A 25,801-nucleotide genomic window follows, 5' to 3' on the forward strand; every position below is an offset into this window, starting at 1 on the left:
TTGCCACTATTTACATCTGTGTGCTTGTGTGCTGTGTATACCAGCAAATAAAATTTTTAGCGGCGGTGTTGGCAATCCAATGCTACTACATCACATTAAACATTTTCAATTGTTCTTGATTACTAAGTGACATTTATAAAAAGCTTATAAATGTGGGGTGTGAACATTGAAAATGCAATGCGGATTTCAAATGCAAATGAAAATTCGCAATAGGTGAGTGGCGCATTGCATGTGTTTGTATGTATGCGCATGTGTGCGTGAATTGCCAAGTGTGTGTGAGTGCGGTACGCGTCTGCCAAAAAGCGCGGCGGAGGAATGTTGGAAAAATTAACAAATTTTGAATGTTAGACAATGTCGCAATCGTATTTAGGCACACAATAAAAGTGAACTTTAGTGAAACTAGCATTAACTTGTTAAAAGTACTTAAAATATCCAAGCCAACGAAAAGAAGAGCATATCGAAATTGAAAGGAAAGGAAAATTGTTAATGAAGAAAGAAGAAGCATAGTGCAACAATAACGTCGCTGCGAATGCAGCTCTGAATTTTTAGTATGCCTAGAAAAGGTTGCAACAAAGAGACAATTAATTTCTGCTCAATTTTCTTCTCTTTTTGTTTTTTGGTTTTTTTGTTTTGTTTTGTACTTATTTATTTTGTTATACGATATAGCTTTTTTGATATTTGAGACGTAGCGCACCAAAGCTCGTAAACGCTGTTACCTATGGGAGAGGAAAAGTCAGACTCTCGGGAGACATTTGTTGCAACCTTGATCAATCCACTTGATGCTGACAACAGCAACAGCAATAGCAGCAGCAACGGCAACAGTAACAGCCCCGGAGCTAACAGCAACGACAAAGGCAACAAAAGTGATCAAGCACACGCTAAGAGCAAAAAATGTTTAGAAACTGATCAACCAGAGATAAGTGACACAGGCAACAATGTCAACGAGAATTCAACAAAAAAAGCAACTACTGAAGCGAGCAACAAAACTGGCAGCAGAAGTAATGGCATTAACGAAAAAAGCGAACCAACTGCAACAACAAAAGCATCAGCCGTCGATTCACTAGTCGCCAATCAAAGCGTAGCAGACGCGAAGCCAGCATTCAAAATAAGTATTGTGCCACTGGAGAAACTGCTGGCAGAACCAAACAAGAAGAGCAGTAGCAATATCAGCACCAGCCCAAGCAGTAGTCCAAGCACCAGACCAACAAGAAACGCCGCCGTCGCCGCCGCCGGCAAACTAACCGTACAAGCAAATAGAACGAATACTACTTTAAGGCCAGCCTCTGTGTTGCCGCCACGGCAAACTCGCAATAAAAACGTATCGATTATCGAACTGAGCGACGAGGAATTAACTGACGAAGAGGAAATAATTGTAAGTCCTAGAAAATCGACACGCAATAGGCGCATCACATCCTCGTCTTCGGATCATAGCAGAGAGCGGGCTCCGCAGCTCCCACCAGCGACCAAACAGAGCTTGCTTTCTAAGCTGCTGATTGATAGCGATAGCGGGACAAGCGACGAGCCGACGTTAAAGGTGCGTCGCTGTGTGGTGCGTTTGAAGCGCGTCAAGTGGCTTACTGCAGCGCCTATATCAAGGGAAACTGCATCATCGGCAGTTGCCGAAAGTGCAGCATCGGAGAGTGCTGCATCGGAACGAGCAAAGTCAGAGGGTGCAGCATCTGAGATTGTAGCAACAGCAACTGCAAAGGAAGCGAACGCAAAGCGCAAGATGAGCAGTGATTCAGAACAGGAACAGGCGAGCACCTCGAAGCGCAATCGCCGGAATAGAAAGGCCAGCGATAACAATTCCGATTACAAAACAGCCGATGAGGAACAAGCCGAATCAGACCTGGATAATAAAGATAACTCCGATGAGGATGGGGAGGCTAGCGCACAAGCCGAAGATGGCCAGAGCAGTGCCAGTGAGGTGATGCCACAACGCAAGCGTCGTAATTTTGGCAAAAAAGACGACGGCTCCGCACAGGACTCGTCCGACTTCGAGCCCGAGGAGAAGAAGAAAAAGAAACGTAAACGGATTAAAAATAACTCTAGTGGGGACAGCGATGATGGTGATGATGAGAAGAACAAGAACAAGCGTAAGCATATACGCAAAATAATCAAGACTAAAGATTTGGATTTGACCACCAAGGAGGCGGCTAAAGAGGAAGAGGATCGTCGCAAACGCATCGAAGAGCGCCAAAAGCTCTATAATCGCATCTTTGAGAAATCCGAAAGCGTTGAAATTAGCGAATTGATCCTTGACTTTGATGAGGAGTCCAAGAAGGCGCTGCTTCAGGTGGACAAGGGTCTGCTCAAAAAGCTAAAGCCTCACCAGGTAGAGGGTGTGAAATTCATGTGGGATGCCTGCTTTGAGACGCTCAAAGAAAGCGAGCAAAAGCCCGGCTCTGGCTGCATCTTGGCCCATTGCATGGGTCTGGGCAAAACCTTGCAGGTGGTCACATTATCGCACACGCTGCTCGTCAATACGCGACGCACGGGCGTAGAGCGTGTGCTGATCATCTCCCCGTTGAGCACCGTTAATAACTGGGCCCGTGAGTTTGTCCATTGGATGTCTTTCGCCCATCGGCGCGACATTGAGGTCTATGACATTTCACGCTACAAGGACAAGCCGACTCGCATCTTCAAGCTGAACGAATGGTTCGAAGAGGGCGGCGTCTGTATACTGGGCTACGATATGTATCGCATATTGGCCAACGAGAAGGCCAAGGGCTTGCGCAAGAAACAGCGTGAGCAACTGCAGCAAGCACTAGTCGACCCAGGCCCCGACCTAGTGGTCTGCGACGAGGGACATTTGCTAAAAAATGAGAAGACATCCATTAGCAAGGCGGTCACCCGCATGCGGACCAAGCGCCGTATTGTGCTCACCGGCACGCCGCTCCAAAATAATCTCAAAGAATGTAAGTAACTGCAGATATTCCTAGAACTACTATCTCTACTACTATTATTAATACTAATTAATTATTACTACTTCTAATGCTATATTACTAAATAATATCCATAATTATACTTCTACAACTACTTCAACTATTATTTGGACTTTTAGTACTACTGTTTCGTCAGGACATATACTACCAATTTATACAATATTTGTACTGATAATCTCCAACTTCTATTGATATTTTTAATTTATTTATTTATTTCATTTTATTTAGACTATTGTATGATTCAGTTTGTGAAGCCAAATTTGTTGGGCACATATAAGGAATACATGAATCGGTTTGTAAATCCGATTAGCAATGGCCAGTACACGGACTCTACGGACCGCGATTTGCGATTGATGAAACATCGTTCGCATATCCTGCACAAGCTGCTTGAGGGCTGTATTCAACGTCGAGATTACTCTGTGTTGGCGCCTTATTTACCGCCGAAGCATGAGTACGTCGTATATACGACACTTTCGGAGCTGCAGCAGCAGCTATATGGCTACTATATGACAACGCATCGGGATCAGGGTAGCTCCGATATTTGCGGCAAGGGAGCACGTCTGTTTCAGGACTTCCAGGACTTGCGTCGCATTTGGACACATCCTATGAATCTGCGCGTGAACAGCGATAATGTTATTGCAAAGCGTTTGCTAAGCAACGACGATTCAGATGAAATGGAAGGCTTCATCTGTGATGATTCCGAGGAGGAAGATGTAGCGTCTAACTCATCAGAGAGTGCTGAATCGTTCAAATCGGATGCTAGCTTAACCATGGTCAGCTCAGATGCCGCGGGCGGCACTAAAATAAAGGGTCGTAAGACGCGCAACGGTGTACGCTCTGGCTTGGCTGATAGCGATTCGGATGTGGAGTGTGCCGGTGGTAGTGCAGCTGTTCAGAAGGATGATCCCTCCGAATGGTGGAAGCCTTTCGTTGAAGAGAGGGAGCTAAACAATGTCAATCATTCCCCCAAGCTGCTAATTCTGTTGCGTTTATTGCAGCAGTGTGAGGCAATTGGTGACAAGCTGCTCGTCTTCTCCCAATCCTTACAATCTTTGGATGTCATTGAACATTTCCTCTCATTGGTGGACAGCAACACTAAGGGCTATGAATTTGAAGGTTGGTCTTTTGTTTTTTTGTTTTCCTCATTCCACAAGCTAACAATTCCTTTTTAGGTGATGTTGGAAACTTTAAGGGATGCTGGACACCTGGCGAGGATTATTTTCGTTTGGATGGGTCCTGCAGTGTGGAGCAGCGTGAATCTATGTGCAAGAAATTTAATAATGCCAGCAATTTACGTGCCCGTCTCTTTCTCATCTCAACACGTGCCGGTGGATTGGGTATCAATTTGGTGGCCGCCAATCGCGTGGTCATATTTGATGTCTCATGGAATCCCTCGCACGATACGCAGAGCATCTTTCGTGTGTATCGTTTCGGGCAGGTGAAGCCTTGCTATATATACCGCTTGATAGCCATGGGTACCATGGAGCAGAAGGTTTATGAACGTCAGGTGGCCAAGCAGGCAACGGCCAAGCGTGTGATTGATGAACAACAGATCTCAAGGCATTATAATCAAACGGATCTAATGGAATTGTACACTTATGAGCTCAAGCCGAGCGTTGAGCGCGAGATGCCGCTGCTGCCCAAGGATCGTCTGTTTGCTGAGCTGTTGACGGAACATGAGAAATTGATATTCAAGTACCATGAGCACGACTCACTGCTGGAGCAGGAGGAGCACGAGAATCTAACTGAAGAGGAGCGTAAGTCCGCATGGGCCGAATACGAGGCCGAGAAGACGCGCGCCGTGCAGGCATCTCAATATATGAGTTATGATCGCAATGCCTTTGGCGTCCAGATGGCCAATCAATTTGGCAATGCGTCGGGCAGCGTTACATCCAATAAGATATTTGGCTTCCGTTCGGATATCTTATTGCAGTTACTCAACATGAAGATATCTAAAGATCATCCGGAGTTAACACAGAATCAAGTCATACAACTGGTGCCAAGTTATTTGCAGCAGTTGTACAATGAGATGAACAATGGGGATCCTACCATGTACAAGGATCTCTTACAGCTGCATACGCACATTGTGCACCCCAGCGGAATGTATATGAATCCCTTGCTCTATGCTAATCAAAACCCATCGGCAGCGGGCTACACTCAAGCAACCGGACAGCCAGCTGGTGGCGCTGTACCTGCGCCTACCACTGCCAATCCCCCAGGATTTGAAGCCGACAAGGTATACGAGATTGACTAGATTGCATCCTCACGAAGTCCAATCATATTTACACACCCAAATCGACTCACGCCCTGGAGGGGAAGGTAGAATTGGGATTCCGGTTGCTACATGAATTGCTTGGCGTGCTGTCCCCAATCCAACATTATATACATATGTTGTTTATTTTTTTCGATACGATTTAATGTTAGTTAATTGACGTCTTTATTTTCATATTGAGAACAAAAACAAAACAAAAGAAAAACAAAAGGAATAATTTGTTTTCATGCGTTCATGAATATAGCCCAAGCATAACTTGATATAGTTTGTACGCCTCAGTTAAGTTAAAAACTGTCCTAATACATTTAGATATACATTAGATATCGATACCAATTCACATACACACTCACACATACATGCACACACACACATACACATAAGCGAGCAAACATATAATGAGTTATATACATAGATATATTAGCTATTATACGCGATCTTTGCTAAGGTCTACAACATTTAAATACACACGCAGTAAAATAAAAAATAATAAATGGCACAGAATACGATAAATAATCCATTGCGTTTTTTAATTAGTTGTATCTGCAAATCAGTCCTCCAGGAAAATCAACAAAGTTTATTCCATTTTATTGATAAGTTTCCAGACAAGACATTGATGGGACCAGAATGCTGGATTCATCATTTTCGGCAGCATTTGAGTGTTGTTTATTAAAGGTTTGTATGACTTAATCCATAAATTATATTCTACATATGTATAATAATAATCACTTAGGCGGTAGTTTGCCCATCATACGCATTTGCATTTGTTGGGCCTGCAATAAATGCTGCTGGCTTCCAGGCATTTGACCGGATGGCATACCGCTCATTAGGCCGGGACGTGGTCCCGGTCCACCTAGAGGTGGCATACCGCCGGGACATGGGCCTGGCATCATGGCCGGGCCAGGACGAGTGTGCACGCCTTGTTGTATGTCGGATAAACAAGCCTTCCACTCCTCCAAGCGATTATAATGCTTCTGCAACAGCGCCTCCTTACGTTGTATCTCAATGCTTAGATCTTGATTCTCGTCCTTGATAAGCATATACGGCTTCAGAGTGGAGACAAGGAATCGCTTTTGCAGAAAGAATGCTTCCATTTGGCGAGCCACATCAATAAAGCGATTTGTTGTCTTTTGCACTTCCAACTCAATTTCCTCTTTGTTCGTGCCGGAGTTGGGTTCTTGTTTGGTTAGCGAAAGCAGACAGGACTGAAACGCTTCTTCAAATTCGTCCATTAAATTGCCGCTACCATTTTCGTTATTTGGCGTAGACATGTTTCTTCTTTATTTCGTAGATTTAAGTTTTATTTAAGAGTATAATGTGATTTATCCCGATGTAAACAATTATTCAGCGGTTGCAAAATAAAGCGGTCCAGCGAGTACTAAAAAATACCGGAAAATAATTCATTGATACGGCATCACTGCTTATCGAATAAAAACATGCTAAATTAATACTTTTCTGTCCAGGAAGCAATATTTCGTGAATTAGAATTGTTTGACTGAAAAAATTATGCTGACCGTTTAATTCTTAAATATTTTGCTATGCTATGAGTGAAATTAGACAGTGGAAAAACAGCTGTGTGCTAATCGATAAATATAGATATATCGATAATTTGGTTTGTCGCAATCACCCTATTGTTACCATAATATCTTGGCTGCTGAATTAATATCAGGATTTTTATTAAAAGGAAAATGAGAGCAGATCTTATAGTAAGAAGCTTATACACAGCACAATGGGGGCTTTTGGCTCGCGTACCACGCCGTGCGAACCCCGGCATGGCATATCAGTTGCAAGATTTGCAACAACAGGCGTCCGAAGCGAGTGAGGATTATGCCGACAATGAAGCGGATTTTATGTCCTCACATCAGATACATCGTCAATACGAGGCACAGCAGCAGCAACATCGAGATCGTGTACGCCAGTTTATGATTAAACACAAATATTTCCGTGATGCCAAGCTGCCAAATTTCCTGCTGTACGCAGAAAAGGAGCAAATGCGTCTACTTCACGAGCGCGATGCAGAGGAATGGAGCGTTGAGCGGCTGGCTGAGAGTTTTCCGGCCACTCCAGACATTGTACAGAAAGTGTTGCGCTCCAAATGGCGGCCACAGAGTGTGGAACGCATACGCTCCCATGATGCCAGCGTCATGAATAATTGGTCAAGATTACGCTCTGGCAAATGCACCGATCTGCCGGCTGAGCTGCTGCAGCATCTGCAAAAATTTGCAGAGCGCCAGCGACAAGATCTTCAACAGCTGTCTCCAGAGCAGTGGCCAACGCGGCCGGAGCTACCATTACCCGAAAAAACAGAATTTCGCGCCTTGCTCGGCAGCAAGCCCAACAAGCAACTCACAACCGGGAAACCTATCCAACAACTAGAGACTAGGATAATGCCTCCTTCTGAAGCTGAGGACGAAACTTTTCTGCTGGACAAAGTACAAAACAAGCGCAATATGCGCTTGCAGGAGCTAAGACAGTCACGGCTAGTGCCTCAGGAGGAGCAAAAGAAAATTCTGTTCGAGCAGCCGCTGCCTAATCCCAGCGGAACGGGTGTGCTATCTAGTTTTGTGCAGAAATTTGAGCGCACTGAAATTGTGGTCAGTGTTGAGGATCAGCGTAAATATGAGATGAGCAAAGTGAAGGACCGCATAGTTATACCGCGCAAATTATATCGAGAAGGAGCCACATATCGCATAGAGGATGCCTATTACGATGATGATGGGGAGTTTCTATATCGAGTGCCTGGCATGACGGGCGGAAATCGATGAAAAGCAAATGATATATTCCCTTTATTAAAGGGCCATTTGTGTGCTAAGGAAGTTGATCAATTTTCTGACAAATATAACAATAAGTTATAATAAGTGAAACGATTTACTACAAAAATATAAACATATAAACTTTGATTGTTGTAGATTCAGTGATTGAAGGCAGCAGCGATAAGATCGCTCCCCGCCAGTAGGGTATCCGAGGCAATAGTTATTTGGGCGCCAGTTAGTTTGCTCACAAAATCACAGGCTGCAATCTCCGCATAATTCGCGCCTCCCACCACAAACACAAACAAGTTGCGCAGGCGCAGGGGAAAGACATCTGCATTTTCCGTTGATGCCGTTTTTAAGTGTGCCGCATAGGCTTTGGGAGTGCTAGCTTGTGCGCCCACGTGCACCTGCAGGCCTTCGATCATGGCCAGCTTTGTGGCCAGCTGCTCACTGCTGGTAGCATTGAGGAGCATGGAACAGAGCTGTGCTGCGAGCGGTATGTACATTCCATTGAACACAAAGCTGGGGCAGGACTTGATAGCTGGATGACCACTGGCACTGCCAGCCGCTGCAGGCTGTTCCGCGTCCGCACATGACGTCAACAGTTTCAGGCGGTTGGCATTGGCTTGAAATTCGGTTTGTTGAAACTTGGGCAGTGGCAAGTTGGACAACAGTTTGGCAGAGGTCTTGCGTTCCGGCAGAAGTACCGGTAACAGGCCTGCCTGTGCCAGTTGCTGAAACACGCACAGCTCTCGATGGCCAAACATGTTGCAATAATTCCGGGCAAAGCTTTGCAGCTCCTCGGGCGCAACGCCTGCGCATAAATGCAACAGGCAGAGCAAGCGCAATGTATTGTAACGCTGTCCGTCCGTTGTCAGCAATTCATCGATTTCGGTAAGCAAGCGTTTGCGTGATACATTATTGAGGATGTCCTCTTCAAGCGTTTGAAGCCGGCGGAAATTGCCCAGCATTTGTATGACAATCTCAGAGGCGTTCAGATGTCGCAATACTTTGGCCTTCAGCTCTGTTAGCTTGGGCAGTTTACGTGCCACATAGTCGTGCATTTCCTCCAGCTGCATGTCGTTGAGTTTCTGCAGCTCTAACCCCAATGCCTTCACTTGGGCGCGCACCAAGCTGCTGGCTTGCGCAAAATGTTTGTATCGATTGTCGCCGTAGATCTCATCACAGGCGGAGTTTAGACGGATGCAACTGGGCTTGCCTTGATTGGTGGCATATTCAGTTTTGCCCTGGAGCAGGTGCAATTTTTGAGTGCGTATTTTGTTGTTGGCATTGTCTACGACAATCTCGCCGGCACGCAGCTGGAACACCTCCAAAAGCAGGCCAGCATAAATGGCAGGCGTTAGCAATGTCGATACGTAGTCCTTATCTCTGTCCATTATTAGCCAGGCACCAAAGTCGGGTGGGTTAGGAGACTGAGGAACTGTGCCCAGCGCCTGCAGCAAATGCATCAGTTGCGTCGAGTGATTACCAAAGGTGAGCGTCACAGCAGGTTGGCCGCAAATCATTTGCAACAGACGCAAGCTTTGCGCCATTGCAGACAACGCAGAACTGTTGCCTTGCAGATAGAGGCACTCATAGAGCTGTGCGGGTGGGAATGGGAATTATAATTTGGTTGTCAATTAATGGATTAACTTACATTCGGTAGCTCTAGGCTAAGCACACCTTGGTCCAGATATATAAAATCCCAATTGTAATGATGCAGCTGCACCAGGCCACACAATCCCGCCTGTTCGAGCAGCGCATGGAAATAGGCATAGCAGCTGGGCACGCAAATGATGTGAAATGCACGCAATTCCAAGTCCGGTGACTCACTAGATGTCTGCATTGCCAGTGGCTGCAGTTGCCGCAGCAGCGTTTGATAGGTGCCCAGTAGACTACGAATCATATAAATGTGCACCTGGTCGTCGGCGCGGGGCAGACGTTGTTTCGCATCGTGCTTGTAAATACGCTGGATTCCCTTCAACCTGTAGGAAGTGAGGTGTTAAAGACAGCTGCTAATTGCTTCCTGTGGTCATACTCACTTCAGCCAGGAAGCGGTGCATACGTGCTCCAGCGGCTTGATCAGTTCTGGCTCCAAGATGAGTTCTTTCTTGCCCGGTATGGAACATAGTATAGCCTGCAACTGCAGCGACCACATAATAATTTATATTTTCGGATTTTTACTAATAAATGAATTGCTGCACACAAACCTTTTCCTGCGCTACCAGTTGAAATCCTTGCAGTTTCTTCTCCAATGTAACATCCATTTGAGAGAATATGTCTGCGATAGCTTTTATACTTGCTGCTTATCGATAGTTGAATCGGACCGATAACAATTTGCGATAAAGCGTTAATTTGTTTAAAGAATTTTCAGAAAATATAATTAAAGCCTGTTATTGAATATGTTTTATATAAGTTCAGGCATAGTTGCCTTAATATCTATTTTAATTTATTCTATTTTGAATTAGTCCGTTTCAATTACATGATTATTTATACATATACATATGTATATATACCTATATGATAAACATTCTTACTGAATATCCAATTAAAAAACAATTATCTATGTATGTATGGTTAATTCGTTGCAAGCATTTCCATGAATTTAGGCACTTGCATTAGACTATGCAAAAGTTGATTTGTTCTTACTGATGCACTTCAATTGCATTATCTATTTGATGATAATATCACGAAATCTATCAATGAGATATATAAGCTTATCAAAATATCAAACACATATTAATTAAAAATACATGGAAGACATATGGTAGTACCTTTTATTGTGTGGTACTTGAATTGCTTTATTTTAGAAAATCATGAAATGCCTTTTTCGATGAGCTTTTAAGCTTTGCAGTTTTTTTTTTTTCAAATATTAGTGAAAAGCTTGTAGCAGAACTGCATAAAGAGCTTTAGAGTCAAGAATAAATAATAGCGTTAGGTCAGGTACTTGAAATTTTTCTAGTTTATCTTATCAATACACAACTATAAAGTGCTTTCAAGTTGTTTGTAATGAATATACAATATATAATTGTGAAAATATAAAAAAATGTTTCAGACAGCAACTAGGGCCTATTCTTATTAACCATTTCTATAACCATTTTTTATAGAATTTAAATATCTGATTGAAAAATGATACTCAAGATACTCACATAATAGGCTTCAACTTGAGTAACTATTTATAGGCGTCCACTTTTATTTTTATTTATTTTTTAATTAGTTGTATGTATACTTAGTATACTATAATAATATTAATAGCGACTCAAAAGAAATATGCAATTTAAAATATCAGAACAAAATGCGGTTTATTCAGTATTAGTAAGATAGAGTGGGTATGTAAAGCTTTTGGCTGAATCGTTTAAATAGCCTTGATCGCTATGCGGAAGCTCAGTTTCAGTTGATTCGTTGTTTCGTTCGCTTGGAATTCTAATCATAGTATAGTTACATTGCAAATATAATGACATCGACAAACGAGAATATTGACGCCAATGCCGATGAGTTGGTAGCACCCGGCTGGCTAAGTGCGCAGTTCTTGGAGAATGCGCTGAGTAAATACGAGAATGCTCCTGAGCTGAAGGTAGTTAGTGTAAATCTATCTCCGGCGAGTGCAAAGGGTGATCACTATGCAAGCGTTATGTTCCGAGGTAATGTGGCGTATACCACACAAAGCGGAAAACATTCCAAGTCCCTGATCATCAAGACAATGCCGGAAGCTGAGGGACATAAGAAGGAAATGCTTAAGGACTCCCATCTCTTTAAGACCGAGATTGGCATGTATACCAAGGTGCTGCCCAGATTCGAGCAGATTCTGAAGGCGTCTGGGGATGAGAGTCGACTTGGTACGCTCTGTATCTATCACAGCATAGAGCCACGTGAAGTTATTATTTTTGAGGATTTGATGCCGCAGGGCTATACTGTTATACGAGATCGGGAAGCAACGGTCGAGGAGATAAAGGGCGCATTTACGAAGCTCGCTAAATTGCATGCAGTTAGCTTAAAGACTCTAAGGGAGGTGAGTCAGCCAGGAGTGATGAAAAGCAAATGATAATCATCTATTTTATCCCAGACTCCTGACTTTCTGAATGAGTTCCAATATGGCATTTGCGAAATACCAAACATATTGAATGATCCGTTTATCACATCGGGTCTGACCAATTTCCTGGAACTGCTCGATTCAAGGCCAGAGTTTGCTAAGTACAGGCCGTATTTTAGGAATATAGCGAACACCTATATGAATCTTTTCGTTGATATTGTGGAGGAGTATCGCAAAAATAAACAACCCAATGGATACTATGTACTATGCCACGGCGATTTTCATCTGCGTAACATGATGTTTAAACACAATACATCGGATCAAAGTATTGAGGACTGCATGTTGATTGATTACCAAATATGCAACATCTGTCCCATAACCATCGACTTGATCTATGCGACCTACATGCTGTTGTCGCCAGAGAATCGTCAGCACAACTTAGAGGAGTTGATCGAGTTTTATTTCTCAACTTTTGTTCAAACACTGAAACAAATTGGATACAAAGGAGAACTACCGAATTTCGCGGAGTTTCAGAGGCAAATGACACGCCACAATTTTTACGGTATGTTTTGGCCTCAAAGTAAAAATTAAAATAGTTTCAATATATAATTAAATTTTTTTTATCATAACAGATTTGTTTCTCATATTCGCATTTTTACCCCTGGTGCATGGTATTAGAGCAAACGTGGATATTACTGAGGTCCTGCAACAAAGTGATGTCCGCAAAAAGCTATTTTTCCAGGACAACTATGTTGAAGATGTCAAGTTTTTGCTGGCCAAATTTGAAAAATTTGGATATTTTGACTGATTTATATAACATGTATAAATATCATATCATCCAGCCTAATGTGTAAATGTCATAAATAATGATTATAAAATAATTTATCTGTTCCTTTCATTTTAAACTTATTTCAGTCAAAACCAGGAAGTAGTACTATGGTAGATCCGTCTACTAATTCTATTGATAGCCAACTAAAGATGAAAACTTATCTTATAAGCAAAAAGTCTTATAAAAAAATTTTAATAAGCTAAGCAAATAAAATAAATCTTAAATGTCAAGGGGTTCTACGTTTGCTATTTGGTTATAGCTTAGACGTAGCTTCTTATCATATCTTTATATGCGAAAGACTTATCTAGAATATCAAGATTAAATACGTTTGTAGCAAACAGAGACTATTAGTTAACGAACTGCTCTTGCTTCTTACGTAAATCGTTTTAATGAATGGAATAATCTATGACTAAATTAAATTGAACTTAATCGCCAGCCACCCACATATATATTTAAATATAAGAAGGTAACGCAATTAAAAGATAATTTTCAAACTACGTTTGCAATATGAAAGCTAGTTAACAGTGGATTGATGGCTGTCTATATGCACCCACAAGTATATGCTTTAGGTCTTTTCAAAGTAGCCTAGGTGCAATATACGCGGAAGCATCTCTTCCAGGTCGTCGTAAAGATAGAATTGTACTCATTTTATTATATTATTTATATTATACTCAATTACTCTCACCATGATCTCTTTTTTAATCATCTGGTGCCGAAACTCAATCAGGCTGGGCAGCTGGTAGTGGTAGCCAATCTGGTTGAGGGTATTCAAGAAGGTTTGAAAGTAGTTGTAAATCAATTCATCCGATTTTTCTCTAAGTATCTCCGCATCGAACAGCGCGTACATAGCGTATATTATGTCACTGGTCATGGATCCCACGTGGGCCATCTGGAAATCAAGTAGCAAACACTCGACGCCTCTGAACATTATATTACGCAGATGAAAGTCTCCATGGCAGAGCATATAGTAGCCGTTTTCTTGGCGATTGTCGCGGTATTCACGTCGAATATTCACACAGTTCTGGATTTCCCTTTTTGTGGATTGGCTCAAAGTATTTTCGATAGGGTCTCAATCTCTCTACATTGTCAAGCATATTCCGGAAGTGTCTTAAGGCTTCCGTGATATAGGGTTGCTTCAAAATGTTCGGCAGAGTGCTAATGTCATACTGCAGATGACCGAACAGCTTGGTTTGTTCCTTAAGCAACTTGAAGCTAACTGCGTGCCACTTGGCCAGCTTTGTTAGCGCTGCTTGTAGCTCCTCTGCATTGGCAAATCTTCGAACGATGGCGTAGCCGAGTGGTAACAGATCCTCAAACACCATAACTTGTTGCGGCTTCAAGCTATGATAGATACAGGAAGCACCAAATGAAGTATTATCTCCCATCTCTCGCAATATTTCCTCGAACATTTCAATCTCCGTCTTAAAGATGTGCGATTCGTCTAATAGCTCTTTCGCTGGACCCTCCTGTTCGGGCATTGTCTTGCTAATTAGGAATATCTTTGAGGCATCATCATTCTTTGATATTTCATATTCAACGACGACTCGAAACATCACACTCATATAATAATCTCCCTTGGCACTGGCTGGAAAGAACTTTACATTGACGAATCTCAGTTCAGGTATCTTGAAATACTGAGTCAAGATTTTTCTGAAGAAATGGCTGTTCAGCCATTGGGGCACATCCACCTCATCTGAGTCGTAGCTCTCGCACTCGTTTGGGTGCGAGCTAAAACTGAAACTAAATATTTCTACTACGAAACCTTTAAAGGGCATTCAAATTATATAGACAATGCCAATGCAGCGTTGCAAATCTACAAACTGTACCCTTTTCAGTCATTTAATTAATAAATGTTTATCATACTGTAAACCCAAATTATATAAATATCTTTTAGAATTACATCGTTAAAGTAAGTCCTATAATGAAACTGATAATAGTCGAATGTGTACCTACAGATAACTGGTATCAGAAATATATAGATAAGATCAAAAAGCTAAACTGAAGTTATCCCACATTTCTAACAACATTTATTAATAAATTATAAATAAATAAGCTTAACATATTTTTGCTTTATATGCGTATATTATAATGCTCAACACGTTTAAATATGCATAGCTCAAGGTAAAAAAAAAAAAAATAAAAAAAAAAAAAACAATAGAAAAACATCAAATAGAATTCAAGTCAGGTATATATGCATATGTATATTAACTGATGAGGTTCTCTGGGAGCAAAAACACAATTCTATTTGTCTAAAATTAGAGTTTTTTATTACAATGAGAAAATAATTATATGTGGTTACAAGCCAACAATAACAAAATTAACAATTAAATGTTCACGCTTCTATTCTTTACACAGTTAAATTACTTTAATTAAAATGCAATTTAACTAACACTAATTATAAGTATTTCTTTTGTTTAACTTTCTCTCTTCACAATGCTCTTAGTCGATAGCCGATCTCATTCGATAGTTAATTAATTAATTTCAATTCATCAAACATCTGATCAGTGGACTGAGATATGCATGTATGTATAAGTAACATATACATACATATACATAAATATATTAGTATGCATTCACATGTCAAGTGACTCAAAGTAACCCAAATGCAGCATACGAGGGAGTAGAATCTTCAGATTATCAATGTATTCCTTTTGGTGGTATATCTGAATAGTCGATTTTTCGTCCTCTACAATTTCTCCTGCATCGCCACCTTTGCGCATATGCATAATTATAGGTTGAAAGGCAGTCAGCATGAGAAAGTCTAGAAAATTATATATAAATATAATAATATACTACATTATAGCGGATTTTTACGGATTTCTGCAGAACTCACCCAAAGAACGGTTCTTAAACATTTGCCGACGAAATTCTATTAAACTGGGCAACTTATCCATATAACCAATTTTTTGTAAGGTTTTCAAAAAGGTTTGGAAGTAGTAGTAGATAAGCTCGTCCTTATTATTTCGTTGTACCTCGCCGTCAAAAAGCATGTAAATGGCGTACGTTATATCATATATCATAGATCCCACATGGGACATCTGGAAATCCAATAGCATACAATCGAGTCCCCTGAACATCAGGTTACGAAGGTGGAAGTCTCCATGGCAAACAACATAGTACGTATCAGCTTGGCGATTTTCACGATATTCTCTCACCGCATCTACATAACGTTTGTTTAACTTCCCGCGCATCGGCTCGAAGTATTTTTGAAAGGGTTTCAAACTCTCTTCAACGCCCAGCATGTTTAGAAAGTTCTCCAAGGATTTGGTCATGAATTCCTGTTCCATCATGTTTGGTATTGTAGTCAAGTCATATTTCAAATGATCAAATTGTTCCGGGTTCTCCTTGAGCAGTTTGAAGCTGACGGCGTGCCACTTGGCCAGCTTTGACAGTGCTACCTGGAGCTCCTCAACGTTGGCATCTCTTCGTAACACAGAGTATCCCTTAGGCAACAGATCTTCAAAGACCATAATCTGACGGGGCTTTAATCTATGATAGATGCAAGGTGTACAAAATGTGATCTCATCTCCAGCCTCGCGCAAAATCTTCTCAAACTTAGGCAGCACCTCAGTGTACATTGCGATCTCCGTCTTAAAAACATGCGATTCGCTTAGCATATCTTTCTTTAAACCATCTGCTTCGGGCATTGTCTTGATGATAAGAGAAATTGTGGAAGAACCTGTACTCCCCGTCGTTTCATATTCAACAACAGCTCGAAACATCACACTGGCATAATGATCTCCCTTCGCACTAGCCGGAGTGAACTTGGCATCAATTACTTTGAGATCCGGGAGCTTCAGATGTTCATCCAGGACTTCTTTCATGAACTGCGGACTTAGCCATTCGGGAGCATCCAACTCATCCGAATTGTAGGACCCATTATTAGCCGACATCTCAGATGCTTTTCTGAAATCAAACTACTAACGAGTTGATTGCATTATCATTTTTATACAACTTGACTTGAAAGCTTTGCGAGCTTTCCAACCGACTTGGTTCTATAATAATCGCTGCGTAGGCATGAGACAGTAACTTTTAGTCTATGCCCTGAACCTCTTCAAAATGGGATAGGGTATTACGGTGATGTGAAAATGTACGTAACAGGCAAAAGGACGCGTGTCAGACCCGACTTATGATATATATTCCTGATCACGCTGATGCTATTATCATCCATTTGTCCGCCCGTCCTAAAATAATTTTAGAGTGTACCTGTTTTGCCTATTCTATGTAATTACATGACAGCTCGAAACGAGTTGGGAGGTACTAGTTGATGATTATGATGATTATGATTAAGTTATTTTCATTCGAGATTGTACGATGTTAATTTTAGCACATATTTTAGCAGTACCATAGATAATTTTTGATAGCCATAAAAAAACTATCAAATGGTTAAGTCTATCTGAAGAGCCATTGTGCAAATTTTGTTTTTGATTCTTGTTTCAGGTGCTTTTGGGCAGTTTGAAAAGCTTTCGAGAGCACGAGACTTATGTAGCTGAGCGAACAGTATTCAGTTTAGTCTTAAACAACGTTTCATCAGTAAATGTTGATAGCAAAACTATGGAAAGCGTAAATGCTGACGAGTTGGTTGCACCCGCCTGGCTCAATGCGCAGTTTGTTGAGGAAGTACTTAAAAAACATGAATGCATACCAGAACTAAAAGTGTTGGATGTTAAAATCTCGCCAGCCAGTACCAAGAGCGATCACTATGCGAGCATTATGTTTCGTATACCAACACAGGTGGAAAGCAATCAAAATCGCTAATCATCAAGACGATGTCCGATCAAGAGGGACATAAAAAGGAATTGCTGAGTGGTTCTCATCTTTTTGAAACAGAGATTGGCATGTACACAAAAGTCCACGTTCGAGCAGATTCTATGGGAGGCGGGTGATGGCCAAGCTGCATGCGGTTAGCTTCTATGTTCTGCACGAGGTATGTACTGGATGGAAATAACTAACATACGTACATATATTTAATGTCAATTTTCATTTTATTTTCATACATAAGCATACGGTCTCTTCGAAATACCAAATATACGCCAAGACCCCTTTTGCACTACAGGCATGAAAAAGTTCCTTGATTTCCTGGAAGAGTTCCCAGAGTTGAGAAAGTATAAGCCGTACTTCGAAAAGATGGAAAATGATTACATTGATCGAGTGGGAATTGTAATGCAGGAGTATTGTAGGAATCGCAAGCCAAATGGATATTATGTAATCTGTCATGGTGACTTTTATTTGAAGAACATGATGTTTAAGCAGGGAGAAGATGGATCTTTGAAAGATGTTATGTTGTTGGACTACCAAGTAAGCAACATTTGCCCCATAACCATGGACCTGCTATACGCCGTATATATGCTGATTGGCATTGAAGATCGCCATAATAACTATAAAGAACTTATAAAATATTATCTCGCCGAGTTTCTCGCAACATTTCAAAATATTGGATATAAAGGCGAATTGCCCAACTCGGTGGAGTTCTGGCAGCAAGTCATCCAAAACAATTGCTATGGTAAGTCATGAATAGAAGATTCCTATTTAGATATATTATTTACTTTGGAAAATTTCCGATATATATTTGATACCTACATTTTTGCCAATGATGAATGCCTTTAACGTCTATGACTTTGATCCTGCAGATGTCTTTCAAAAGGAAGACGTACAAAAAGGAATGCACTGCTTAGATTCGTACGTTCGGGATGTTAAGTATTTGTTGGCCAGATTTGAGGCGGAAGGCTTCTTCTAGAACCCACGTATTTAAGATTGTATTAATTGGCAAATTGTATGCAAATTATATGATATTAAATATTGTGAGTAAATAGAAAAGTTCAAGTTGTTTTGATTATATTCAAATCTATATAAATATCACTATTAGTGTTGGTATTGGCATTAAGATACGAGACTGAACGATACTCGTCAACGGTATCATTATCACAATTGGTATTGGTATTAGTATCAGTATGAGTATTGGAATCTGAATGACTCATAGTATCAGTATTTCGATCAGTATGAATAATAGTAAAAGTACCAGTATGAGTATTAGAATTTCGTATCAATAATACTATATATAGCAGTAACAGTAGCAGTCTTATTATCATCATCGCATTATCCTAATGATCATTGCCATTGTCCATAACATTAACAGTACCATTAAATGAACATTAACATCATCATAATAATAATTGTCATAACTTGATTTAGTTGTTATTAAAAGTAAATATACTATAATTAAATATTAAAAAATCCGATTATTTTAATTGCATTTGATTAAAGTTTAATGGACGAGAGAGTTGCACTCAACGTAGACCCGAAATTGAATGCCTCTCATGAGTTACTTTTCACATTAGCGATGTAAACAAATTTTTAATGCATTATTGCGATGAACTCAGGATAATATAATTAATGGTATTCTGGTATTTATAATAATATTTGTATATATGGATTTCCCAAACTTTACTAATAATTACTCCATTTATTTATTTTAAAGGAATATTACAGACTTTTATAAAATGTTCGGGGAAAGATGAAGAGAAATTAGTGAAAGGAGGGGCACGAACAGCTAGATATTGATAGACTGAAATCAATAAAAAAAAAAAAAAAAAAATATTTTTATATTTTCTCTCCGTAAAAGGCATTTAAATACTCCCAAAATAAATGTTCAATTTGTTGTTATGCGAGATCTGATAATATTAATTACATCGCCAAAGCTTTTGAAAGCTTTCCAATGAAAATTCACTTAAATAGTTGAATTTTATGTGGAAGCGCTGTTTCGGGCAAATGTCTCGTACACCACAAAGGCGGGAGATCACTCCAAGTCGCTTATCATCAAGACAATGCCCGACCAGGAGGGGCACAAGAAAGATATGGTCGGTAGCTCGAACATCTTTGTCACCGAGATCGGCATGTATACTAAGGCATTGCCCAAGTTCGAGGAAATGCTTCGCGTAGTCGGCGATAATACAAAACTGTTTGTTCCCTGCATCTATCACAGCTTGGAGCCGCGCCAGGTTATGATCTTTGAAGATTTGGTGCCGCAGGGCTATAGGGTCGTTCGAAGTCGTAATCCAACCGTCCCTGAGCTGAGGATCGCTTTTCAGAAATTAGCCAAATGGCACGCATGCAGCTTCAAAGTGCTGAACGAGGTAAATAATTTAGGTAATTAATTACTGCATGATATATGTGTTTGACTCAAACACTTTCAGCAACCGGATTTTCTGCAAGAATTCAAGTACGGTCTGTTTAGCATGCATTCCGTTTTGAAAGATGCTTATTTTAACTCTGGCATGGGCACATTCATTGGATTGCTTGAGGAAGTTCCCGAACTCCGAAAGTATGTTCCTTATTTCAGTAAGATAAAAGCTGATTATGTGCAGCAAATGCGAGCGATAATGCAGGAGTATTACGAAAGCCGGAAGCCCAATGGGTTCTACGTGCTCGGCCATTGCGACTTTCATGCTCGCAATATGATGTTCAAGCACAACGAAGATGGCGGCGTGGAGGATGTTATGCTACTGGACTTCCAAATTAGTAATATCTGCCCCGTAACCACTGACATTATATATTCTGTCTATATGCTGATGGGCCCCGAAGAGCGACACAATAACTACAAAGAACTGCTCGACTATTATTTTTCCGAGTTTCTCGTAACATTGCAGAAAATTGGCTATAAAGGCGAATTTCCCAGTTTGATGGAGTTTTGGAAGATAATCTCCCAGCACAAGATCTATGGTAAGTATTTATTGCAAATGTTATATATTTAAGAGCTTTAAACAGCTTGCAGTGTAAAACTTTTTTTTAGATTTCTTTCTGATATCAACTTTTTTGCCTATGATGGGTTGTCTTCAGCTAAAGGACTTCGATCCCGCTGAACTGATGCAAAGCGAAGACGCACGGAAGCCCTTGTACCGCTTAGAAAACTATATCAAAGATATTGAGTTTCTATTGGCCAGATATGAGGAGCAGGGTTACTTTGCGTAAAGGCTATGATATCAGATTATCAACAAAGCGTGAATTATGCATTTAAAGTTATAGAGGACTTAATAAAGCAATGAAATTATTTTCTTTTCAAATGTTAATATTGTGATTTATATATAACACTATTGGAAATATGTTTATATATAATATATATATTATTTAGTTTTCAGGTAGTTTTGATATTACATACTGTGTGTGTGATCTGTTAATACATCTTGATGTTATTAAATACTATTTTGTACACAATGTAGACTACTGGAAGCTCTGTTCACAATTGTTCATGTATTGAAGAGAGTTACGTATCCAAAAAGCCGTTTAACTCAAACTCCTTGACTGTGCGTTGTAAAAATGCGCGATACTTGGGATTCTCAACGTTCTCGCGTCGGAAATTATCTCCGATCTCGGTGCGTGAATTCAAATCCTCCAGATTTTCAAATCCACCATCTTCCCTGAATATCAGAGGTGTAAGACAAGTGGCAGCAATGACACCTATAGATAGATAAAGTACATATATACCTCTTGCTTCTTCGTAAATATTAATTTGAAACTCACCAATCAGGCTATTATTGATTAGCTCAATATGTATCTCTTTAAGTGTTGGAATGTGTCCGTCGTACTTGAGTTTCTCCAGTGTTTCCCGTAGTACGCGTTGATATTCGTGTATTATATACTTGAAGTGCACCTTGCGCACATTCTCGTTGAGAGAACCATAGAGAAAATAGTTCAGATCGACAGCTGGTGAGCCCACATAGGCCAGTTGGAAATCGACCTGCAAGAGAATTCATACATAAAAAGAATGATTAAGCGAAACTGGTAGGCCATGAGCGACTAGGAAACACTCTAAGCACATACAAGTTCAAATATATTTTAATAAGAAAAAGAAGCCTAGCTAGAAAATATGATATAGAAAAACCAATTTTAATGAGAATCTAAAATACTTTAAATAAAATACGAAATTGTTATCAAAGATAAATGGGATATAGGTACCCGAAATCAGGTAATACGTTACCCGAGTCAATGACGCGTATGTACTCTACTTTAGACACTTCGAATACGCAGAGGGAATGAAAATAATTCAACGAACTTACAGCAACAACATTATCGGGCTCCTTGGTTTCATTGTTGATATGAAACATAAGATTGTTGATCCATATATCCGCCATGTTGAACACTTTGAACCCCTTGTCTTGCTCATCGTACATGCGGACGGCGCTCTGGAGCACATTTTCGGCCAGCTTAAACATTTTCTCGGTGATCTCTTCATAGCCCTTCCAGTGGGCGACTTCCTCAGCCACGCAGCGTATGTTCACCGGAAAGAAGCTAAGGAAATCGCGACGATCCGGATTGCGGGAAATGGGCGCCTCGTCGAAGAACTGCAATACCTCGGGATTCTGCTTGGCTATGACAGCGCTGCAGGCGTGCAACTTGGCCAGTTTCTCCACGCTGGGCAGGACGTAGTCCAGGTTGAGCAGTCGCCCCCGTTCGAAGTTCTCAAATCCACTCAGCTGCATATCCTCCAAGATGAGGAAGGGCTCCGGAGTCTCGGTCGTGTAGTAGCAGGCGGGTGCTATTTGCGTCTTGTCGCCAATCGATTCGAGTAGCGCTTGGACGCGGGGCAGCACTTCCTTATAGGTTAGTATTTCGCGCTTGAAGAGCTTGCTGCGCAGCGCAATAGCTCCTGTCTGGCCCTTCGGGTGGTCCTTGACGAAGACGGAGAATTTACTCTTCACATTGCCACGCTGCAGATTGAAGCAGGCGCGATGCATTTCGCTGGCAAAGCCCGCCACCACATCGCCCACTTGGGCGCTCTTCACCAGCAAATCGGCGACGATGAGCGATTCCTCTTTAAAGTGCTCCTTCAGCACATCTTGCAGAAACTCCGCGGTGAGCCACTCCGGTGCCTGGTAGTTCTTCTTGCCTGTTCCCATTTTATTTCAATGTAAGTTTGCTTATTTTTTCAAGTCACCTGACTGTTGTGGTCACAAAAAATAAAATACTTAATAAGCACCGAGCAGCTGAGCGCTAGCGGCTGTTGCGTTAAGCTGACAAGTGCGGAGTGCGAGCGAGAGCGAGAGCAAGAGTAAAGCTCCCCAGTTGGCGGCAGCTCACGTGCCCGCGACGCTAGTCGAAAAGCTCTCTCTGTTGTTAGCTTTAGTTGGCATGGGTTGGCTTATCAGCTGACGGACAGTTGTAGGCGAATGAGAGCGTGGCGCATGTTGTGATAATGTGAATGAGAGAACAACAGTGATAACTCACTTAAAAATACCCTAACCCATTCATGCCTTACTGAAATCTTTCACGGCTGCTATGTCAACAGCAAATAAATGTTATTGGCATTAAATAGGCATACCTAGCATACAGACGTGATAATATGATATGGTAAGAATGACCATTTATGGTTGCAGAGCTCTTTAAGGGGTAAGTTCTGCCTGACTGTAGGCAGGTCATGTAATCACTATGTAAAATATATAGCGAGCTATCAGACTACCGCCAACAGAAAGTAGATAACAAGCATTATTTATAGCTTTATCAGCTAACGATTGTTTTTCTATAACAAATTATATAAAAATATTAAATCTTGATAAATAAAATCTATCGTTCATGGGTAAAGCCCTTTAAGAATTTGTTTGCGAGTGGTCGGAGCCAGTTGCTTTTAAACTAAATAATTAAAAAGCTGAAATCATGATAAAGAAATAAGAAATGTATCAGAGAACTGCAAGTCGACGATCAAATACTCTGCAAATTATTAGTGAATATTAATTATTTATGAAATTTACAAAAATATATATAAATATATTTTTTAATGTGTAATATTATTAATTGCAGAGAATTTTGCGTTCGATTATTTCTTACTGGCATAGTTCCCTGTTGTTTTCTCTTTCAGCTCTGTATTGTGGGAGATAAAATCTTCAGCAGACTTTGCCGCAGCTAAACAAGAGATAAATCCCGCAAGATAGTCAAAAAGTGTCTTATCTATACATATACATATATATACATTTATTTACAGATAGTAGAAATTCGTCAAGACGTGGGTAAGCAAATAGAAATTGGAATAGATTAAAACTCTAATAGGCCACGCCTCTGCAGAAACGGAAATATGCTTAAGGCGGCTCGCACATACAAGGGATTCGTGTAGACCTTGGTACGACAGCGATCGCCTTCCTCGCCCGGCAGCATCAGCTTGGGCAGACTTGCATCCTTGTCCACGGGCAGCAGAATGAGTGCCAGATGCATAAACGTGGTGAAGTAGCCTAGGAAGAAGATCAGTGCTATAATTACTTCCGATCGGAACTACATATTGTTACTCGCAAGTAAACTCACCCCAGAAGCCATGCCGAAGCATGCTCATGTGCAGTTCCTTGAGGAGGGGAAGGGGTTTGGCATAGTTGAGTAGCTTGAGGCATTGGATCAGATGTGTGTGGTACATGCGAACGAAGCAGTCGAATTGCTTGATCCGCAGACTGTGATGCGCCGAGCAGATGATCAGCTCCCACAGATCTTGGGCGGGGCTGCCCCACTTGCAGCGCTGAAAGTCCACGAATCGTATCTCGTTGATGTCACCCGCCACTGTGGTGTTCAGCAATATATTGCCGGACCAGAAGTCACCATGATTAAGCACTTGAAATTCTTGGGGATCGTTGTTTAAGCAATGCGCAGCCGATTGCACAAATTGATCCGCTGTGGGCTACACACAAATGCAGGGTATAAATGGAGCGCAGTGCGATTGCAAATTTACTCACCAGGCGGCTCGTGTAGAGCTCGGCATTGGCGAAGCCCCAGCTGGCCATGGCCGTCTTATAGCTCTGTATGCGTGCCTGATACGACTTGGATCTGTGATAGTTGGCTGGCAGATAGATACGCTGGAAATCCTCCGGATATGGACCGTTGCGCTGATGCCAGACCGCGCTGGCCGCATGGAACTCGGCCAGTTTCTCCAGCACGCGCTGCATCTGCTTCATATTGAAGCCCTTGAGTCGATTGATATTGCTGAACTTCTTCGTCTTCAGATCCTCCAGTATCAGCGAGATGCGACCATTCACATTCTCCATCCAGTGGCATTTGGGTGCGAATTTCACCGTGCGACCTTGTTCCTGGTAGAGCTGCTCCAGTTGTGGCAGGATGAGCTCATACGTCTGCTTCTCCTTGGGAAAGATGTTCAGAGTATTGACAAATCCGATGCCTTCTGCATCCGACAGCATGGTCTTCATAATATACGATTTCTGCTGGGTGAAGCCATCTATATATGTATAACAGATAAGTATCTATATATGTACTGATTTCGGATGCATAACGCAGTTATTAGGTCAGTGGCACTGTCTGTCTACCGTATTTACCTTAGGCTCACCTTTCATTTCAATGTCGATGATAATGCGCATTAGCAGCGAGGTGTAGCTCTCGCATTCGCCAGGCGGCGAGGCCGGTATTATCGAGAGATGCAATATTTTGCGAAAATCGCTTAGCTCACGTTTTAGCAACTTCTTAAAGTATGACCCATTGATCCAGCTGGGTATTTGAATGCATGTATGATTTGACTCGCAGAACTTGTTGCTGTTATCGGGCATTCTGACTGAGCAACTGAGAACAGATCCAATAACTCGCCTCGCCTCGCCTTCTATTATATTGTTGTGTTCGCGCCGAACAGCGAGTTGCAACTGTTTGTGTTCTTATCAAGCATGATTTTTCAGGCCCCTGTTTCGGGTTCTTTAGCAGGTCTACGTAGTACGCATATTATGTTAGACTATCTGGTGTAGGTGTTCCAGTCCGATCCAAGGCAGGTGAGATTGCACTCTCTGGAAATCTTATCAGGCATTGCTCACCGAACGGGTTCTCCTTGCTCACTTCGACCGGTTCGTCAAGTGCCACAATAAAAACTCAACTAGAGAACGCAAGAGAGTCAACAAGAGAGACACCTTCTCACATGTATTATATTGTCAAACGAAGTATTTGTTTACTCGCCAATTCATCACTTATTGATGATCACATTATTATGTATATTCAATATATGATTGT

General features: G+C 41.3%; 11 protein-coding genes across 13 annotated transcripts; 5 read left to right on the plus strand and 6 right to left on the minus strand.

Annotated features, from left to right (window-relative positions):
- Positions 1-2: 2 nt before the first annotated feature.
- LOC6574292 (transcriptional regulator ATRX homolog) lies at positions 3-5,416 on the plus strand. Its single transcript, XM_002000311.4, has 4 exons — positions 3-213; positions 667-2,918; positions 3,174-4,061; positions 4,118-5,416. The coding sequence occupies exons 2-4, from the start codon at positions 719-721 to the stop codon at positions 5,197-5,199; spliced, it is 4,170 nt and encodes a 1,389-aa protein (XP_002000347.2). The 5' UTR covers positions 3-213; positions 667-718; the 3' UTR covers positions 5,200-5,416.
- Positions 5,417-5,856: 440 nt separating this feature from the next.
- Positions 5,857-6,757, minus strand: LOC6574293 (mediator of RNA polymerase II transcription subunit 28). The gene is made up of 2 exons (XM_002000312.4): positions 6,666-6,757; positions 5,857-6,592 (listed from the first exon to the last, which is right to left on the minus strand). Exon 2 carries the CDS (start codon positions 6,483-6,485, stop codon positions 5,940-5,942), a length of 546 nt encoding a protein of 181 aa, XP_002000348.1. The 5' UTR covers positions 6,486-6,592; positions 6,666-6,757; the 3' UTR covers positions 5,857-5,939.
- A 57-nt stretch (positions 6,758-6,814) lies between these two features.
- LOC6574294 (neugrin) lies at positions 6,815-8,114 on the plus strand. Its single transcript, XM_002000313.4, has one exon. The coding sequence runs from the start codon at positions 6,903-6,905 to the stop codon at positions 7,977-7,979; it is 1,077 nt and encodes a 358-aa protein (XP_002000349.2). The 5' UTR covers positions 6,815-6,902; the 3' UTR covers positions 7,980-8,114.
- Positions 8,064-10,287, minus strand: LOC6574295 (vacuolar protein sorting-associated protein 33B). Its single transcript, XM_032728312.2, has 4 exons — positions 10,178-10,287; positions 10,010-10,110; positions 9,625-9,952; positions 8,064-9,568 (listed from the first exon to the last, which is right to left on the minus strand). The coding sequence occupies exons 1-4, from the start codon at positions 10,232-10,234 to the stop codon at positions 8,126-8,128; spliced, it is 1,929 nt and encodes a 642-aa protein (XP_032584203.1). The 5' UTR covers positions 10,235-10,287; the 3' UTR covers positions 8,064-8,125.
- A 1,060-nt stretch (positions 10,288-11,347) lies between these two features.
- On the plus strand, positions 11,348-12,878 carry LOC6574296. Its single transcript, XM_002000315.4, has 3 exons — positions 11,348-11,976; positions 12,031-12,559; positions 12,630-12,878. The coding sequence occupies exons 1-3, from the start codon at positions 11,422-11,424 to the stop codon at positions 12,803-12,805; spliced, it is 1,260 nt and encodes a 419-aa protein (XP_002000351.2). The 5' UTR covers positions 11,348-11,421; the 3' UTR covers positions 12,806-12,878.
- A 591-nt stretch (positions 12,879-13,469) lies between these two features.
- On the minus strand, positions 13,470-14,601 carry LOC6574297. Its single transcript, XM_032728169.2, has 2 exons — positions 13,909-14,601; positions 13,470-13,847 (listed from the first exon to the last, which is right to left on the minus strand). The coding sequence occupies exons 1-2, from the start codon at positions 14,599-14,601 to the stop codon at positions 13,470-13,472; spliced, it is 1,071 nt and encodes a 356-aa protein (XP_032584060.2).
- A 469-nt stretch (positions 14,602-15,070) lies between these two features.
- LOC6574298 lies at positions 15,071-16,756 on the minus strand. The gene is made up of 2 exons (XM_002000317.4): positions 15,660-16,756; positions 15,071-15,587 (listed from the first exon to the last, which is right to left on the minus strand). Exons 1-2 carry the CDS (start codon positions 16,717-16,719, stop codon positions 15,400-15,402), a joined length of 1,248 nt encoding a protein of 415 aa, XP_002000353.1. The 5' UTR covers positions 16,720-16,756; the 3' UTR covers positions 15,071-15,399.
- Positions 16,757-17,356: 600 nt separating this feature from the next.
- On the plus strand, positions 17,357-20,886 carry LOC6574299. The gene is made up of 4 exons (XM_032730820.2): positions 17,357-17,547; positions 19,590-19,959; positions 20,020-20,545; positions 20,616-20,886. The coding sequence occupies exons 1-4, from the start codon at positions 17,381-17,383 to the stop codon at positions 20,792-20,794; spliced, it is 1,242 nt and encodes a 413-aa protein (XP_032586711.1). The 5' UTR covers positions 17,357-17,380; the 3' UTR covers positions 20,795-20,886.
- LOC116803670 lies at positions 17,664-18,427 on the plus strand. Of its 2 annotated transcripts, none has more exons than XM_032730827.2 (2): positions 17,664-17,753; positions 17,865-18,427. In XM_032730827.2, the coding sequence occupies exon 2, from the start codon at positions 17,885-17,887 to the stop codon at positions 18,338-18,340; it is 456 nt and encodes a 151-aa protein (XP_032586718.1). In that variant the 5' UTR covers positions 17,664-17,753; positions 17,865-17,884; the 3' UTR covers positions 18,341-18,427. The 2 variants fall into 2 exon arrangements, with proteins under 2 accessions (XP_032586718.1, XP_032586717.1); XM_032730826.2 differs by having other exon boundaries at positions 17,668-17,753; positions 17,829-18,427.
- Positions 20,887-20,923: 37 nt separating the features above from the next.
- LOC6586983 lies at positions 20,924-22,854 on the minus strand. Its single transcript, XM_002012547.4, has 3 exons — positions 21,880-22,854; positions 21,344-21,560; positions 20,924-21,280 (listed from the first exon to the last, which is right to left on the minus strand). Exons 1-3 carry the CDS (start codon positions 22,717-22,719, stop codon positions 21,087-21,089), a joined length of 1,251 nt encoding a protein of 416 aa, XP_002012583.2. The 5' UTR covers positions 22,720-22,854; the 3' UTR covers positions 20,924-21,086.
- Positions 22,855-23,760: 906 nt separating this feature from the next.
- Positions 23,761-25,697, minus strand: LOC6574301. Of its 2 annotated transcripts, none has more exons than XM_032733706.2 (4): positions 25,137-25,697; positions 24,532-25,028; positions 24,113-24,476; positions 23,761-24,042 (listed from the first exon to the last, which is right to left on the minus strand). In XM_032733706.2, the coding sequence occupies exons 1-4, from the start codon at positions 25,351-25,353 to the stop codon at positions 23,849-23,851; spliced, it is 1,272 nt and encodes a 423-aa protein (XP_032589597.2). In that variant the 5' UTR covers positions 25,354-25,697; the 3' UTR covers positions 23,761-23,848. The 2 variants fall into 2 exon arrangements, with proteins under 2 accessions (XP_032589597.2, XP_032589598.2); XM_032733707.2 differs by having other exon boundaries at positions 25,126-25,201.
- Between the last annotated feature and the right edge of the window lie 104 nt (positions 25,698-25,801).

This window comes from Drosophila mojavensis, unplaced genomic scaffold (genome assembly GCF_018153725.1).
Source record: "Drosophila mojavensis isolate 15081-1352.22 unplaced genomic scaffold, ASM1815372v1 contig_277, whole genome shotgun sequence".
Lineage (NCBI taxonomy): Eukaryota > Metazoa > Arthropoda > Insecta > Diptera > Drosophilidae > Drosophila > Drosophila mojavensis.

Coding starts and splice junctions, on each gene's coding strand:
- LOC6574293 (XM_002000312.4), bottom strand. CDS start 6,485: ATGTCTACGCCAAATAACGAAAATGGTAGCGGCAATTTAATGGACGAA.
- LOC6574301 (XM_032733706.2), bottom strand. CDS start 25,353: ATGCCCGATAACAGCAACAAGTTCTGCGAGTCAAATCATACATGCATT. Junction 25,029..25,136: donor CATCGACATTGAAATGAAAG/GTGAGCCTAAGG, acceptor ATACATATATAG/ATGGCTTCACCCAGCAGAAA. Junction 24,043..24,112: donor GCTTCGGCATGGCTTCTGGG/GTGAGTTTACTT, acceptor TCTTCTTCCTAG/GCTACTTCACCACGTTTATG.
- LOC6574292 (XM_002000311.4), top strand. CDS start 719: ATGGGAGAGGAAAAGTCAGACTCTCGGGAGACATTTGTTGCAACCTTG. Junction 2,919..3,173: donor CCAAAATAATCTCAAAGAAT/GTAAGTAACTGC, acceptor CATTTTATTTAG/ACTATTGTATGATTCAGTTT. Junction 4,062..4,117: donor TAAGGGCTATGAATTTGAAG/GTTGGTCTTTTG, acceptor ATTCCTTTTTAG/GTGATGTTGGAAACTTTAAG.
- LOC116803670 (XM_032730827.2), top strand. CDS start 17,885: ATGAAAAAGTTCCTTGATTTCCTGGAAGAGTTCCCAGAGTTGAGAAAG.
- LOC6574297 (XM_032728169.2), bottom strand. CDS start 14,601: ATGCCCTTTAAAGGTTTCGTAGTAGAAATATTTAGTTTCAGTTTTAGC. Junction 13,848..13,908: donor TCCGGAATATGCTTGACAAT/GTAGAGAGATTG, acceptor AGGGAAATCCAG/AACTGTGTGAATATTCGACG.
- LOC6574299 (XM_032730820.2), top strand. CDS start 17,381: ATGGAAAGCGTAAATGCTGACGAGTTGGTTGCACCCGCCTGGCTCAAT. Junction 17,548..19,589: donor TATGCGAGCATTATGTTTCG/TATACCAACACA, acceptor AGCGCTGTTTCG/GGCAAATGTCTCGTACACCA. Junction 19,960..20,019: donor GCTTCAAAGTGCTGAACGAG/GTAAATAATTTA, acceptor AAACACTTTCAG/CAACCGGATTTTCTGCAAGA.
- LOC6574298 (XM_002000317.4), bottom strand. CDS start 16,719: ATGTCGGCTAATAATGGGTCCTACAATTCGGATGAGTTGGATGCTCCC. Junction 15,588..15,659: donor GTTTAAGAACCGTTCTTTGG/GTGAGTTCTGCA, acceptor ATAATTTTCTAG/ACTTTCTCATGCTGACTGCC.
- LOC6586983 (XM_002012547.4), bottom strand. CDS start 22,719: ATGGGAACAGGCAAGAAGAACTACCAGGCACCGGAGTGGCTCACCGCG. Junction 21,561..21,879: donor AGCCCGATAATGTTGTTGCT/GTAAGTTCGTTG, acceptor ATTCTCTTGCAG/GTCGATTTCCAACTGGCCTA. Junction 21,281..21,343: donor AATCAATAATAGCCTGATTG/GTGAGTTTCAAA, acceptor ATCTATCTATAG/GTGTCATTGCTGCCACTTGT.
- LOC6574295 (XM_032728312.2), bottom strand. CDS start 10,234: ATGGATGTTACATTGGAGAAGAAACTGCAAGGATTTCAACTGGTAGCG. Junction 9,953..10,009: donor TGCACCGCTTCCTGGCTGAA/GTGAGTATGACC, acceptor CACTTCCTACAG/GTTGAAGGGAATCCAGCGTA. Junction 9,569..9,624: donor TTAGCCTAGAGCTACCGAAT/GTAAGTTAATCC, acceptor CCACCCGCACAG/CTCTATGAGTGCCTCTATCT.
- LOC6574296 (XM_002000315.4), top strand. CDS start 11,422: ATGACATCGACAAACGAGAATATTGACGCCAATGCCGATGAGTTGGTA. Junction 11,977..12,030: donor GCTTAAAGACTCTAAGGGAG/GTGAGTCAGCCA, acceptor ATTTTATCCCAG/ACTCCTGACTTTCTGAATGA. Junction 12,560..12,629: donor GACACGCCACAATTTTTACG/GTATGTTTTGGC, acceptor TTATCATAACAG/ATTTGTTTCTCATATTCGCA.
- LOC6574294 (XM_002000313.4), top strand. CDS start 6,903: ATGAGAGCAGATCTTATAGTAAGAAGCTTATACACAGCACAATGGGGG.